Below are 15,484 nucleotides of genomic sequence, written 5' to 3'. Positions count from 1 at the left end.
GAACATGATTTCTCTCTGTCTGAAGACGGTGTAGACAGATTCAGAACCAGTCTGTCCATGAGAGACATCCAGACCGCCACGAAACCTGTCAGGACGTTTGGAAAAACGAAAAACATCGGAACTACAATTCTTAAAGAAACTTTCCTCTAAATGTCTTTTTTATGTCCACATTTTTATGTCCTCATTTTCTCACAGTTGTTTGTCTCACCCTTTAAAGTCCTGAAGTTCAATGTTGTCCCCCAGGATACCGAGAAACTCTTTGAAAGCTGGTGTCTCTTCATTGTTTCCAAACAACTCTTCCTCTGAGGTCTAGGAGAAAGTACACAACAGTAAATAAGAGGTGACATCATAATTGACTAAAATCTCAGCCAGTTTAGTTGAAGACAACACTGATACACAGGCAGGAATTGAAGAAAGACACTCACAAAAATATTTTTTTAACAGCTCTGATTATCTTGTTTTTCTTTTAGTTTTCATAGCTATCTGCTGCCACCTAGCAGAAGAGGATTTAATCGTTCTGCCATTAATGCTTCGGTGAGCAAAGAAAAATTAACGGTACACCTAATGATCTCTCACGGCACACTCGTGTGCCACGGCACAGATGTTGTGAATCACTGTCTTAAAACACGCCAGATCTACAAGGTCAAACATGCTAGGACACGTCTCTCAGGCGTCTCCTTTTAAAGGGATTGAAAAATATCTTTGTCAAGAGTTGAGAGGTTGGGAATTTTAACTTTTTCCTTTTCCTTGAACAAATATATTTAGTTCATCTTGGAACTTTTTGACCCTGTTCAGTAGGCTGCCGTCCGGTCCACTCACCTGTCCAAACTTCTGGTAGACAACTCCAAATTTAAATGTGTTGTTCACCTCATGTTCGTCATAAGCCACAATCAGCTGGGAACCCTGGGTTAAAAATATAACACAGTATGTAACAAGCTCATTTGTTGTTTACTCAAGGGCCGCCCCCCCCCTCCCTGTACACCCCCCAACATTGTCTCCAGAGCAGTGTTGTTGGGCTCTTGTTTCTAAAGCTTCACATGTGACACACTGTCAGGGCCTCCAGCCAACACTGAGATCCTGTCACTGTCTCTCAAAGACAGAGACACAGATGGTTTTTCTCTCTCTCTCCCTTCTTTCCCTCAGGCGCAGAGTGAATCCATGCTCCATCACTCTGCCGCACCACGCTCAACCGGAGGACAAACACATCCATCAAATTCCATTTGGGAAAGTTTGGGAAAAAATCGATCACATAAAAACCCTTAAGTATAATGTACTTATGTTCTGGTAGTATCTCCTCGAGATGTGGAGTTATATTTACAGCATGAAAGGTTATATATTTAAAAAAAAAAATCTTACTGATGGCCATGATGAAAGTGAAATAAATTATTTGTCTTTCAACAGACACCGAGAAAGAGTTAAAAACTCACCCGGGGGTAAAGGACTGGGTTGAACCTCAGTCCTGTGGCGTCATCACACAGAAGCTGGAAGGAAAAAAAAAAGGTTGCGTTAGAGGCCAATATTTATGGGATTGTCGGCATATACAGCTTTTTTTGTCTATTTGGTTAATAACAGAAGCCAGTTTCCTCACTAACAGTAATAGAGTGCTTTTGTCAAAATTGTTCTTCCAATTACGAGCAGTTTCTGCGAATATGTTGTGTAACCTCGCACAGACTCATCTCCATGATTCCAGACTATTAAAATCAAACAGGTTTCTGAGTGACGGTTGTCAAACCAAAACAAACTAGTGACCAGAAACATTATACGGGAAATGAGTTTCCTCTTCTCTCTAAATCAAATTAGTTCCCAGTACTTCCCTTTTTTTATATAAACATTTCTGTTATTGATACGTCATCATTTTGCTCACTGCAGTGAGTCAGTGGTTTGTTAAGAAGGCAGTATTTTCTGTTCCTTGCTTCATACTGACCTTCACTACCATCCTCCTACAGTGACTATTCTGTTGCTGCTGCTGCTGTTTACTTACCTTTGCAATCTGAGGCACAGTGGGCAGCTGGTTCAGTCCTGCTAAAGAGACCCTGTCATGGACTGTCTTGGTCCTTGACCTGGAGGAAAAAAAAAAAGGAAAATAAGATTTATAAAAATGATAGATTCTTGAGGATAAACACATAACATGAAATAAAATGCCATCATAAACTAAAAAAAACTGCACTATCCCTTTAAGATTATGTATATCATGTTAAAACTAGGGATATCTAATAATATCGGCTAACTGATATTATCATGCCAGTTATTAAGATAATTATGTAATATCTGTAATATCGTTATCTGTTTTTCCTCCAATGAATGTCCGATAAAGTAACGCTTTGGTTTTGCGAAATTAGCTGGAATCGCTTGTGGGGTCCTACGATGTTCACGTCAGTTTTTGGGAAAAAACATATGCATATTTCGGTCGCGGTTGATAATGAAATCGGAAATTAAGTGTTTGGTTAATATCGGCTATAGTTCATATGTGACGTCTCCAGTCAGAACCACAGTGACGGAGTGTGTGTTTCTGCCGCTGTACCTGAGCAAATATCGGCTATAGTTCATATGTGTGTTTCTGCCGCTGTACCTGAGCATGATGCGTAGGAACTCCTGGCCCTCGGCCTCCTCGTGTTTCAAGGACATGATGAGGTTACCGATGCTGCTGCCCGTGCAGTAGTAGTTCATGTGCTCCTGCGTTTGTGAAGAAGAGCAACAGAGCGTTCAGCTACGGTTAGCAGCTAGCACCGACATTAACAAACTCACACCCACCTTGCCTATGAAGTGTTTGCGGTACGCCCGTGCCGTGCTGTTACACTCCAGGCGGTAACTGTGGCCCCCGCCTGGGCTCATGCCGTCTTCTCTGTCCTCTTCCTCACAGAAACTGGACTCAGAGGAGGAGGGGGTCCCGGCCGGGGCTTCTGCATCCTCTATCCAGTAACCCCCAAACTGAGGCAGAATTACCTGTGGATATGGACCCCCCTTTTCCAGGACCTACAGAACAAGTGGGTTGGTGGGAAGGTGAGTCACTCCGTGAAATAAAAAATAGGGATGTCCGATAAAATCGGCCAACCGATATAACCACCGATATTAGCTTAGCTATGAAATATCATAAGAATCAGATTTTTTAGGTTTTTCTTCCGATAATGAAAACTCGATAACCTGATGCCTGGGTTTGGCCCAGATGATGTGACCTAAAAATACATTTTGAAGTGAAAGTGAAACTCTTCTTTGTATCGTGACACAGCACATCACTGCACACAATGAAACTCTGCCTTTAACTCCAACAGCTGCATATATCGTAATCTAAAATGAATGGCATATTGAATATCGGCTAAAAGTTAATATCGGACATCACTCATAAAAAATATATCTGTGTTTTGTCTTTTGTAAAAAATGAAATACTGAAGGATGAAGTTTGAATGTCAAGAGAATGTTGAATGACTCACGTCTTCTATCCGTGGATAGGGAATATAATCATCCTGGTAAACAGAGGGAGAGAGAGACACAGTGTTATCAGGGCTCACGCTTTGACAGGACTGAACTCCAGCAACTTCCACTACAGGTGCACATGCCACAACAACAGCAACGAGGGAAGAAACAGAACATCAGGAATTCTCAGGTGATGACGCAACAGCCTGAAATGCAGAGTCATCACTGAAGCCTTTGAGGGCGTGTTTCGACCCCCTGATGACGTCAACAAACTCTTTATGGTTCAGTGGCCCCGGGAGGTAACAGAGCTATTGTAGTACTTTTGGCAGCCTGCAGGTATTGACCTCTAAATACTGCGGAGGCCTGTCTGAGAGAGAGAGAGAGAGAGAGAGAGGGAGAGCGGCACCACAGACTAGCAGACGTTTCTACTCTACGGCAGCAGAGATGTTGTACTGGCAGGATGGAGAGGATCAATGGACCGCTGGACTTCATTCAGTTTATAATCAATCACATGAAGAGGCCATTGATTTTACACTGAAGAAAAAGCCTGAGAAAAAAAACTGAAAAGTGTTCTCAGGTGTGTTGAGATTCACCCATACACAGATGGATGGGCGCAATACCGTAATTTCCGGACTACAAGCCGCTATTTGTTTTTTTTTTCCACACGGCTTTGAACCCTGTGTCTTAAACAGTGATGCGACTAATTTATGGATTTTTACAGGCTAACGAAGTTCATACCGCTAGCGATCAATGACTTTTCTGCTAGGCTGCTGTGTGTTATGCTAGTAGCGTATGTCTGTCTGTGAATAAAGTTGAGTCCTGTCCTGTTGTAGTGAACAAAGTGAAGGAAGTTAGCCCCAAAGCTAATGTTAGCTTCAGCCCTGGAGCAGATCACTAAGTCTCCCAAAGCGAGAAAGAGCTACCGTGTAACTAGCCGTGTTACCGGTACTGTTCGGATAAAAACATTTATTTTTGTTTTAAAGTTAGTGGGTGCGGCTTATATTCGGGTGCGCTCAATAGTCCGGAGATTACGGTAATAAGACAGCCAAAGACGAAAGAGGACAAACTGATGAGAACCACAAAGAACACGAACAAACCAACATCTGGTCACACCTTCCACTTTTTGGTCTCCTCAGCTTTAGGCGTCTTTATAGTGTCCAAACGCAGCATGAGGATGGAGCACAAGCACAAAGGGGTGATACGGTTTTATATGGAGTCAATATTATGTTCAAATTTAATAAGACACAGAAGAGCACGATGCGCGTACAGAAAAACCAAAATAGATCAGAGAAAAAGCAGAAAGGAATCTCCAGCAGATCCAGACTCAGAGAGCGCAGCTTTCAGCTGCGGCAAATGAAAAACCAGAGCTGTCTGGTTACAGATGGAGAACTGAGGACTTTTTTCAATTTTCTTTTTTTTTAATGGCCTTTAAATCATTGTTACAAATACATGATGTTGACACTAGGTTTGGCTACAAATGTTTTCTACAATAAACAAAAATGTTTAAAATGACTTAAAGATCACGGTGGTGTTAATAATTTTAACTGTTAGCCTAAAGAAAAAAAAAAGGTTTTAAAAAAACAACAACATATTCTTAAGTTACATGATGTTTTCTAAATGACAAAAAAGTGGATACTGCTCCTTGACCTTTTGACCTCCAATTTAAAACATGCTGTTATGTTTCCAGTTCTGTTCTGCACTTCTCAGAGAGTGAAACTATTTTTTATCACAACCCACTTTACATCAATTGAATGATATGAATCATTCAAATTCAATTTTTTATATGAATCAATACAGTTGAATGATTTTCAAAAATTAATATTCTGTCATTCTGGACAGATGGATGTCATAATATTGACCCTGGTTTATTTGGTTCTATTATTATGTCGACCTGAGAGAAAGGTGGGGACCTGAAGTTTTCACACAGGATGTTGATCATTCTGTTCTCGGTCGTGAACCTAATGGAACTATTTGACCACATCACTGGGCCCCGCCTAAAGCAGCGTATAAGGAACACCATATAAAAAGAACAAAGAGTGTGTGTGTGTGTCTGTCTGAGGCCTTATTGATGGAACATCTGCTCCATCCACCGGAGATTCATCGTCCTTAATGTGACGCTGATCATAAAGAGGTTTCAATTTTCACTCACAGACAGAGAGACAAGAGAAAGAGAGAGAGAGTGAGGGAGAGAAAGAGATAAGAAAAAATAATAAGAAAATAAGTTTTGAGATTAAGAGAAAATAATAAGAAAATAAGTTTTGAGATTTGAATAAAGAGCTGCTCCTCTGTGGAGTTTTGGTTTACACTCTGGAAGAACACTGTGAACGCTGCGTTCCAACGTGTTGCTGTTGTTGTAGGTGACAGATTGATGTGCATCGTTTGTGTGATTATCAGGCTACACAGACTTCCTGTCTTCACATCGCACTTCGTGATATCTTCACTCCCTGTACGATTCTCTCTCACCTCAGCCTGAAGTTTCCTCGTTTGTCTCACCCTGTTTTTACCACTTTCAGTTTACCTCAGGGTTGGATTTATCACAGATAATCCTCACTCACTGTTCGTCTCCTGCTCAGAAGAGACGACTGTTGGAATAATTGATGCTCTTTTTCATGTTTCCAGCAAATGGAAAAATAGTTTTTTAAAAATGTCAGGTTTAACAGAGTTTATAACAGATTGAATATAATTTGTGTGGGAAACTGACCGGCCTGCAGTCCAGATTTGTCACGTACTAGAAATGTTTTACAAAGAGGTAAGTGTAAAAAGAGGACATTTTATTTTTCTTACATAGAAAGAATAATCATGTAAAACTAGTAGATTTAATTTCCAAATTATAAACAAAATGTAGCCTGAAGTAATCGGTAAAATGTTCAGTGTTTTTGGAGCATGTTATTAGTTACTGTCAAATAACATTAGGTTGATCAGTAAAAACACTTTTCTTGGTCGGATATTTTCCAAATGTTAGTTCATATTTGCTTTTTAAATAAGTGTTGCAGGGTTTGAGGAAGAGGAAAAAGTCATGATTTTTTTTTGTTTACAGTTTGACCTTCTGCCTTTAAATATGCATTTACATTTGAGGAAGAAAAGAGAAAAACAAACAAACAAACTCTGCAACTTTCCCATGGCGTTCTCAAAACTCTCTCCTAAATCTCCATGCATTTGTTGCACATAGTAGCGACGCAGAGACAGAGGGAAACAGAAATAAACAAATGAGAAGCTCCTACCTGCATTCTCTCCAGCATTTCGAAGAACTCTGCCGACTGAAAGAGAAAGACAGGGAAAGGTTGGAAAAATAGTCGACAAAATCCTTGTAGCCACTAGCAGGAGTTAGCATGTGTTAGCATGAGTTAGCACATGTTCATTCAGTCTTTGACTATAAAACTTCACCTCATTCACCGCACAAAACAAAACAGCCACAAGTGTGAATTTAAAAGTCTATGCAGCGGTGACGTAGACTGCTGACTGTGACAGCTGCGTCAGGAGGGCGGAGTCGCCACCAACAGACGTGCACACCCACTGATAAGCGCCCATTTCCTCATCATAAACCCGCACTTGCAGATGCACACAAACACACATGGACTGAGACTGTGTGTGGAGATAACTACGGCAACCACACGTGATGAGTAGAAGAAGAAAAACTGGTGACGGCACCATGTTAATGTCTTTTAATGCTCTTAAGCGGAGAGCTAACCAGAGAGTTACATTTTTTATTTCTCTAAATCAATCTGGAGATGATCCAAAATAACTTCAAGATTCTAAAATTTTCACCAGAAATATGTCATTCTGGTGTTTTTATTATGATGTGATGGTGAATTTCAAGTGAAATTCACGTGAATTTAATAAAATACAGATAAAAACAAAAACAGAAAACATTGACGTTTCCATTAGAAAATACCCTTCCCACCCTGCAGGGGGTGCTACACTATGAACAGGACTGTCTGATTTTATGTAACTTTTAATTTTGAGATTTGTCTATTTTTCTTTTTTGACACTGACAGGTCGTACATACAGATTTGAAGATCATTAAATTTCCATCTAGTGGAGGTTGAATAAATTCAACACACAACTCTGGGATTTCGTGGAGCAGTGAAACTCCAACAATGGTGTTTTAAAACTTTGACATAAGGCAGCATTTGACTGCAAATTTAAAAAGTTCACAAAAATATTTCAAATGAAACTATGTAAAAAGATATGTGGGTGCAGGTGAGGGCGGGGGAGGAAGGCGATTTATGACATCTTTTGTGCTCCCACTCCCAAAATAGACTCATACCTTGCTAATTTACACCTGTCATGGCGCTGCACAGTTAATGGACCTCTGAAATGAAACAGGAACCTGGAGATAACATCTTAGCGCCACAGATTAGCTCTTCACACACACACACACACACAGCGTGCTCAGGTGTGTAGAGCCCGGGCGTTTCACACTCCTGGGTGACAGCAGCATAAAAAAAAAATTTAAAAAAAAATCTAAACGTCCTCTTTTTGTCAGTTTCTTCTCTTCACTTCACTACTTCACTGCCCTTTGATGTAAAATCCATGATTTTTTTTTTTTACGGCCTCAGACTAGACTCACACGTTCAACAACACAGACTGTGTTAATATTAACCAGGTGAAGGTGAAGGTGTTGTAACACGATACAGTTATATTGATGGAGCAGCAGAAGAGTCAACAGAAGGCTGCCATATCTGTCAGGTGTGTGTATGTACACTTGTTTTATGACTCTAGGTGGACAAAAAAAACAACAGTCGACAACAGGACACAAGTGAAAAAACCTAGAGTGTGTTTTTAAATTTTAAATTATTTCAAAGGTGAATAATTTGAATATGTCTATCTTTTGAGTTAAAATTATTAATTTATTTAGCCTTATAAACAAAGAGTGGCAAACATACGGCCCGTGGGCCAAACGTGGCCCGTTTGGGGGCTCAATCCGGTCTGCTTGACAGATTTTGCTGAACATAACCACTTGACTGCTTACGAAAAATCCCAGGAGTGAAAGTAGTTTTTTTTTTTTTTTAAATATATATTGCCAACAAATTGTTTTGGCCATATATTTTCTGTTATTATTTATTTACAGTATGTTTGAAATTAAAGCAACAAACAGGAAGTAAAACAAACGATGTACGAACGAGGACAAAAATGTCATCCTAAATCAGGAAATGAGTGCTTCCCCAAAAGAAAAATACAAGATGATGAATACTGCGAAAAAATAATAATAAACCAAATTATAAATACACAAAAACCAAGTAACAAATACCAGTGGTGAGGAAGGAAGGATTTGGCCGATTTTCCATTGCGTAAGGATGACGGCCAGTTTAAGCGTTTTAATGTGAGAGTTTATGTAAAGGAGAAGGATGATCTGCCCCACCCTCGGGGTATTTTTGTCTCTAAAACGCAGCCGTTGCAGCTTTAACATCTTCCTTCCTGATGAACGTATCACGTATCCATCCTCACTTTCTCTTGAACATTTGAAAAGACACTGATGCAGCTGCTGCTGCTGCTGGAACTGTTTGGGTGGCTTTGTCCTGAAGTGCTGACGATGTGCTCCATCATCACTGACCAGAACACATCAAGGACAAGAGACGCCACCTATCTCTCTGTTTCACCTCGCTGCCCTGCGGCATCACACTCTGATGAATCCTTCCCTCCAAACTTCTAAGATTCATCCTCCTCTCCTTCACTGACCCGTTTGAAATTTTTTGACATTTACTTTTCACTCCTTCATCTTCTGTTTCCAAGCGTCCATAAATTTCGTATCTCCCCCTTTTTTCTTGCCCAGCAACAACATCAGCATCTCTTATCTCCCATGGCAACGCGACCACAGTGTGCTGGCAGATTAGATCAGCTGCCTCGCAGAGTGACTGTCACACTCAGCAGACAGACTGCATTCAGGCAAATTACTAAGCCACACAGCTGCACATTAACAGTAGTGACCGTGTGACAAATACGACGGTAAAGGAACGGAATCGATTTTTCACACTGGCTTGCTGTTTTGTCCATCGCTCCGATAAAACAACGAAATGCAGCAAGTACAATCACACACCACAACCACGGAGGTAAACATATGTAAAACAATCAAAATGTAATCTGTGCAAAATAACAATTGAATTGTTTGTTCTAGCCTACAGCTAGCCGACTTGCGAACAGCTAGCATGACAGCTAGCAGCAATACGACAGAAAAAGGATATTTACAGTTTAATCCCTAATTTTTTGCAAGACAAAAACTGGCCATTAATTTTACCGTAGCTTGACTCAGATGTACATTTCACACTAGCGCCCCCTACCTAGTGATATCTTGTGTGCATATATTCACCAATGCTACCAGAAGCCCCTTCTTTCAGTGGATTCCGACACTTGACTGTACAGTAACGCTGTGGGTGTGAACTTTACTATAACAATGACAGCATTGTTTACATTTACTGGAGAATAACTAGTTGTAAACAAATATTTTCAAATACAAACACTGCCCCTCCCTCCCCTCTAGGGGCAGTAACTGAGGAGATTTCACCGCCGTGGTCCATAAGTCAAGTGTTCTGGTACAACATCACTATTTTATATCCATCTAACTTGTCTGATGAGATCAACTAGTCCTGCTAAACCTTCTACTGTTCGTCATCTCCTCTGAGGTTTTGGCGGCAGTTGTGCGTCCTTTGAGTTGCGTTGCAGAACATTCTTGCACTTATTTCCCACCTGTAACCATATGAACCTGGGAAACATCTTTATCACGAATAAAAAATGAATAAATAAATAAATAAAAAAGACAACGTCCTTCCTAATGAACATAAACTACTCCCACCTCCACAGTCTATTTCTAACCAGAGTCCATTCAGAGGTAAAGGTGAACTTAAAGGTCGGCACCAGGAGAGTGTGAACATTTCCAACAACTGTCCAAGTTTGAATTCAGTTCGAATGAAAACGTATCTACCTTTAAAGAAGAGCAGCAGAAACATGTGAGTCCTCTACGTCTGTCGTCCTCCGTCTCTCACACTCGTCTACTACGTCTAATGACTGTTTTACATGCTCGTTGCACAAACTGGAAAGTCAAGTTAGGCAGCCAACCGATTGGTGGGAGGAAAGCAAACATGTCATTTCTAACAACACACACACACACACACACACACACGTTGTTTTAGGTCACCTCTGACGGCTAATTGTCGCTGTGGTGGAAGCAACGGTGTCTTGTTCAAAGTTTATTGCTTACACAAAACACACATAAATAAAGACATAAAGGTTAAATATGTAGAACTAAGAAAAAAAAACAACCCAAATCATGGTTTTGCAGAAAAATTTCCTCAATCATTTTAATTAAAAAATAAATAAATAAAATGTATGTTCTACTAACTTGTTTTTATATATATATCTATATCTATATATCTATATATAGATATAGATATACAGTGGGGGGGAATATACTATTAATTAATTAAATTAAAATCTCCCCTATCTATCTAAACCAGGGCTGTCAAACATACGGCCCGGGGGCCAAAATCGGCCCGCTTGGCAGTTAAGTCCGGCCCACTTGATAAAATTTTGAAAATAAAAAAAATACACTTCATTTTCAGGATATTTTTTGATAACTTATATTTCATTAAATATGAATAAATAATAATATATATCTAATATACTTGTATGTACACAAAGGGGAAAAACATGGACTTGTTATTTATAGTTAATTATTATGTGGCATCGTGAACCAAAAATGAGTTTGACACCTCTGATCTAAAGATAAAAAACATAGATATAAAAAAATATTAATAATATAAAATAAAAATAATTTATATTTTTTGTATAAAAATGGGTAAAATATCTGTAAACTGTATATTAGTTTCTGCATTGATTCTGTGGACATCCTTGGACGTGTCAAGGATTATTATCCTATTAAAAACTCCCTCTTCTTCACAGGCTCTTCCGTGGTGTGTGACAGTTTGAGCCGCGAGTTACTGTGACTCTGCAGTTTGTCACTGTCGCTGGAGCGGTTTTTTATCAGAATCAGAATAAGAATCAATACATTCTGCAGTCGGTCCAAAGGTCTAAAGGACAATCAATGTCAAAGAAAGAGTCAGTAAATCAATGTGTGTGTGTGTGTTACCTTCATGCTGGGTGGAGCAGTGCGGGGCGGTGATGGAGGACATTCTCCCAGAGGAACACTGGTGATGTTCAGCTGCTCCTGTTTCCTGCAGAGCAGAGAATGTGACAAGAATTAACAAGGTTGAATTATTGACCAATTTTATCATCAATTTTCACTCGTCATCACGGACACACACTCTGCCAGTTTCTCCTTCGCCGAAAAGGTTACTGTAAGGCAAGAAGGCAGAACTCTGCTCCACCGTGTGACCTAGTCTGGTATAATTTCCCTTTTAAGGTTTTTGAATCACAGTCACGTTTTGTTTATTTTGTTTGTCCTGTTTTCATCAAACAAGCTAATTGTTATCTTAGATCTAGGTGACGTAGACAGTGTAGACGCGACTCATCGGTCATCCCTGCTGTAAGACGACTCTAAAATGTTCATTTTCTGTGTTCTCAACCTCTTCCTGACTCGATCTGGACCGGGGTCAGGAGGTCACCGTCTGCTTGTTTTTTCCTCCCCGAAACCGACCTGTGAAAAGCAAAGCCGTGTTTGCACTCCCTCCCCCACCGCCCCGGGGGTGGACACCTGCTGCGTTTCTATACAGATGCCCTTCGTGGTCACAGGGTTCTATAAAGAACATCTCACACCTGCTCACCGAGAAATACACTTTACCACAAGTGTGTGTTCACAGGAGACCGGGGGGAGGGGGTGGGAGGGCAGACCAGGAGGCGCTGTCCCCGCAGCCTTGATGCCTCTTCGTCCGCGGTGATAAAACAACAGATATGGATTTGAGGTTTTAATCTCACAGAAGAAAAGAGAGAGAGACGAGTCTAAAAACGTGCATTTCGTTCATGAGATTTTTAGGAAAAACAACGTTAGCCTTCACCTGGAGCAAAGATTAAGTGGTTGTTAATCTGCTGGATAAAAAGTAGAGCAGATCTGTTCTACATCCTTGTACAGCATGTGTGTCATACTAAGGCCCGGGGGCCAGATCTGGCCCGCAGTGTAATTGTATTTAGCCCGCGAGATCATATCAAATGTGTACCTAGTTATGTTTGGCCGAGACTTTGTCACAGTTTTTTATTTTGGCTCACTGTGAATTTGACACGTAACGTTCCGTGGCACGTTAGCGACATTGCTTTCATTAATAGCGCCAATTGTGGTTCTTCAACAGTAATCAAGTCAACACCGTCATCATGTTTACCCGACGGTGGTTGTCAACTTGTCTGTGGATGTGTGTCAATGAGACGGAGAAGAAAACAGAACCTGAGAGACTACGATTAACTTCATGTATCGTTAACATCCAGGAAATAAGGACGAGGACAGATGGACGTGAAGGACAGGCTTAAGAACAGAGGGTCAGACACAGCACCTCACATGTCCCTGTGGGACGGACGGGTCACAGGAAGATTTGACAAGAACACTTAAGCAAGGCATCGACGTCCGAGGCAGAGATAAAGAGATGAAGTTGTGGTTTTGGCCATGAATTCTATCCATCGTGTGCATTTGTGTCTCCAGTTAAACTTCATTACTGCTTGAAACTTGATAAGAAGCCTGGTCTGCATTCTGGTTGGCCAATTTCACGAGCAACGGTTGCTGTAATGGAGCTAATACGACAGTTATTGGACGCAGAGGGAAGGAGAAATATGAGGTATGTTAAAAGCTGGAAAAACAAAGAGGATTTGGAAACAAAAAGAAAATCCTGGTGCGGACAAAAAAAACGTGAAACTCAATCTTCGGCGAGCATTCTAATGACACGGGACAAAGAAATACAAACAAGGAAGTACCAACTCGTTCTATCTCATAGTACAGTTCTGACACTAGTACTAGTATTGATAGTAAACGTCTCTGGAACCTACAAGCGAATCCAGAATATTTGGCAAAACCCAGACATTGCGTTATCGAGCTTTCATTATCGGAGCAAAAAACAATAACCATTCTCACCAATATTGCATATTTATGCTAATATCGGGGTGAAAATATCGGTCGGCCGATATTATCAGACATCCGTGATTAAAACCAAACTAAAGCAACATTAGCGTGGTGGTCAGTATCAGCGGATCCATTAATAAAATACTTAAAAAACTTTAGCCCTTTTTTCTGTGAGACCAGCATCGCCCCCTGTTGTAACATTACAGGTATATATGAGCGTGCGCTAAATCCCACTGTTGTCCAACCACTTTTTAACTGTCTTAAAGTAGATTAACATCAGTCACTGCCAACATGCTAACTCCGTTACTGAATTTAATGTCAACCTCCGTCATAAAGACCAGATGGATGTACCGTATGACTCAGCTCTCCGACGGGAGCGTACAGGCATCCCAGATACGTACGCAGGTCAGCGCTGTAATAATTAAGACGCAAACATTATAATGCCAGTCACCATCTGCTTCCTGTGGGGCTCTCTTATCTCTGACTGAGATATGAATAGATGGAACATTGACAGCAGGCAGTGGACCAGAGTGTTCAGCCAGTCAACATGGAAGACACACTCTGATTATTAACCAGACAGTGAGTGGGAGGAGACACCAGAGACACACTCCGTCTGATAATTAGTGTTTACAAAGTGCACAAAATGAACCAATCCCTCAGCTTCAGAAATGTGAGGAACGGAAGAAACTTTAGCCGCAGATCTGACAGCGAAGAAGAAGAAGAACGCAACACACGCAGATGGTTTCAACCAGCTAGAAATAACTACTGTTACTATAAGCTCTCAGTAAGTGAGAAGGTACATTGTAATACTAATAGTCAACACCAGGAGTTTATAGTGATGTCTAAAAACAGACATTGTCTCTTTAAGAACCTAGAGCGACACAGTGAAACATTGTTGCTATGCCGCTTCTACGGCAGCATCTGTATTTATCATCATCAAATATACACGTTTTTTTTTTTTAAATCTGACCAATCACATGGTAGTATCGGATTAATGACAGTTGTAATTAATCAGGATTTTTCCAGGGGAGCAGTAACATTACAGTGTTGCTGGGATTGGAGCCGACAACCCTTCAACCACTAGGACTAAGCTGCCATTTAAGGTGAATACTTTGAATGGATTTGGCCAACTAGTGTTGAGTTGGTGGAATTAACCGACTAATAAATTCAAGTTTTGTAGCCGCATAGAAAATGTAAAAAAAAAAAAAATCACATTATGAAGACTTTTCCTTTTCAACCATTTTTCTTCGCAGTCACTTGCGTTCATTTATTTCAGCAATTTAAATTAAAATATTTTTCTACTTCTCTCTATCATCATCATCACCATCATCATCCACATGCTGTTCCTGCTACATTATTTATGCAAAAATATCAGACTGCGCCAACAGTAACTGGTCACACCCACTACAGACAACAACAGTAACACCCAATTTTATGACTCTGTACCTCCCTGGTTAATTAGAACACACACACACACAGGTGGTTATTGGTGCTATTGAAAAGCCTTTTATATATTTGTTAGTATAATTGAGCCACTCTGTCGTGGGCCGAGTGCTGTGGCGACAAAACAAACAAAACATAAGTGGCTCTCTAGGTCAGTGATTCTCAACCTAGGTGTGTCGTGGAAAATTATCCAATTTCACTTAATTGGTCTGAAAAAATATCATTTATATCTTGCAAATATTTTTTTCTTCGTTTGTCAAAGCGTGACATTAAATACCTCTCCACTAGGTGGCAGCAAATGGCCATGAAAACTAAAAAAAAAAAAAAGAGAATCAGAGCTGTTGAAGAAGATATTTGTGAGTGTCTTTCTTCAATTCCTGCGAGTAGATCAGGGTTGTCTTCATCTAAACAGGCCGAGACACTGCTCTATGTCACGTTGATGTGACGTTTCCATTTATTGACTGCAGCCATCTTTTATTTTTTTCCCCAGACTAATGCGACTTTAGATCGCTGGCCTTCAGACTTTAAACCTGCTCCGTCAGTGCAGACACAGAACGGAGCTGGAGACAGGGGACGGCCACATATAAAAGCCCATGAGGAGAGAGGCAGAATGAATGGGTGTCAGACAGATGGCTG

General features: G+C 40.5%; 1 protein-coding gene across 1 annotated transcript in view; it reads right to left on the bottom strand.

Annotated features, from left to right (window-relative positions):
• Positions 1-15,484, bottom strand: part of rap1gap2a (RAP1 GTPase activating protein 2a) — a 30,306-nt gene that overhangs the window by 6,287 nt on the left and 8,535 nt on the right. The window contains exons 2-12 of the mRNA XM_025055212.1: positions 11,495-11,579; positions 6,633-6,668; positions 4,525-4,557; positions 3,429-3,461; positions 2,752-2,973; positions 2,570-2,673; positions 1,982-2,060; positions 1,428-1,481; positions 820-903; positions 209-309; positions 1-85 (exon numbers count right to left, since the gene is read on the bottom strand). The exon at positions 1-85 is cut by the window's left edge and continues 1 nt beyond it. Of these exons, the coding sequence (XP_024910980.1) occupies positions 1-85; positions 209-309; positions 820-903; positions 1,428-1,481; positions 1,982-2,060; positions 2,570-2,673; positions 2,752-2,973; positions 3,429-3,461; positions 4,525-4,557; positions 6,633-6,668; positions 11,495-11,579 (916 nt within the window). The remainder of the gene's footprint in view (positions 86-208; positions 310-819; positions 904-1,427; positions 1,482-1,981; positions 2,061-2,569; positions 2,674-2,751; positions 2,974-3,428; positions 3,462-4,524; positions 4,558-6,632; positions 6,669-11,494; positions 11,580-15,484) is intronic.

The sequence above is a fragment of the Cynoglossus semilaevis genome, chromosome 4 (assembly GCF_000523025.1).
Source record: "Cynoglossus semilaevis isolate Cse_v1.0 chromosome 4, Cse_v1.0, whole genome shotgun sequence".
Taxonomy (NCBI): Eukaryota; Metazoa; Chordata; class Actinopteri; order Pleuronectiformes; family Cynoglossidae; genus Cynoglossus; species Cynoglossus semilaevis.
Note: the sequence above shows the minus strand (reverse complement) of the source record. Positions and strands in the feature narration are given on the sequence as shown.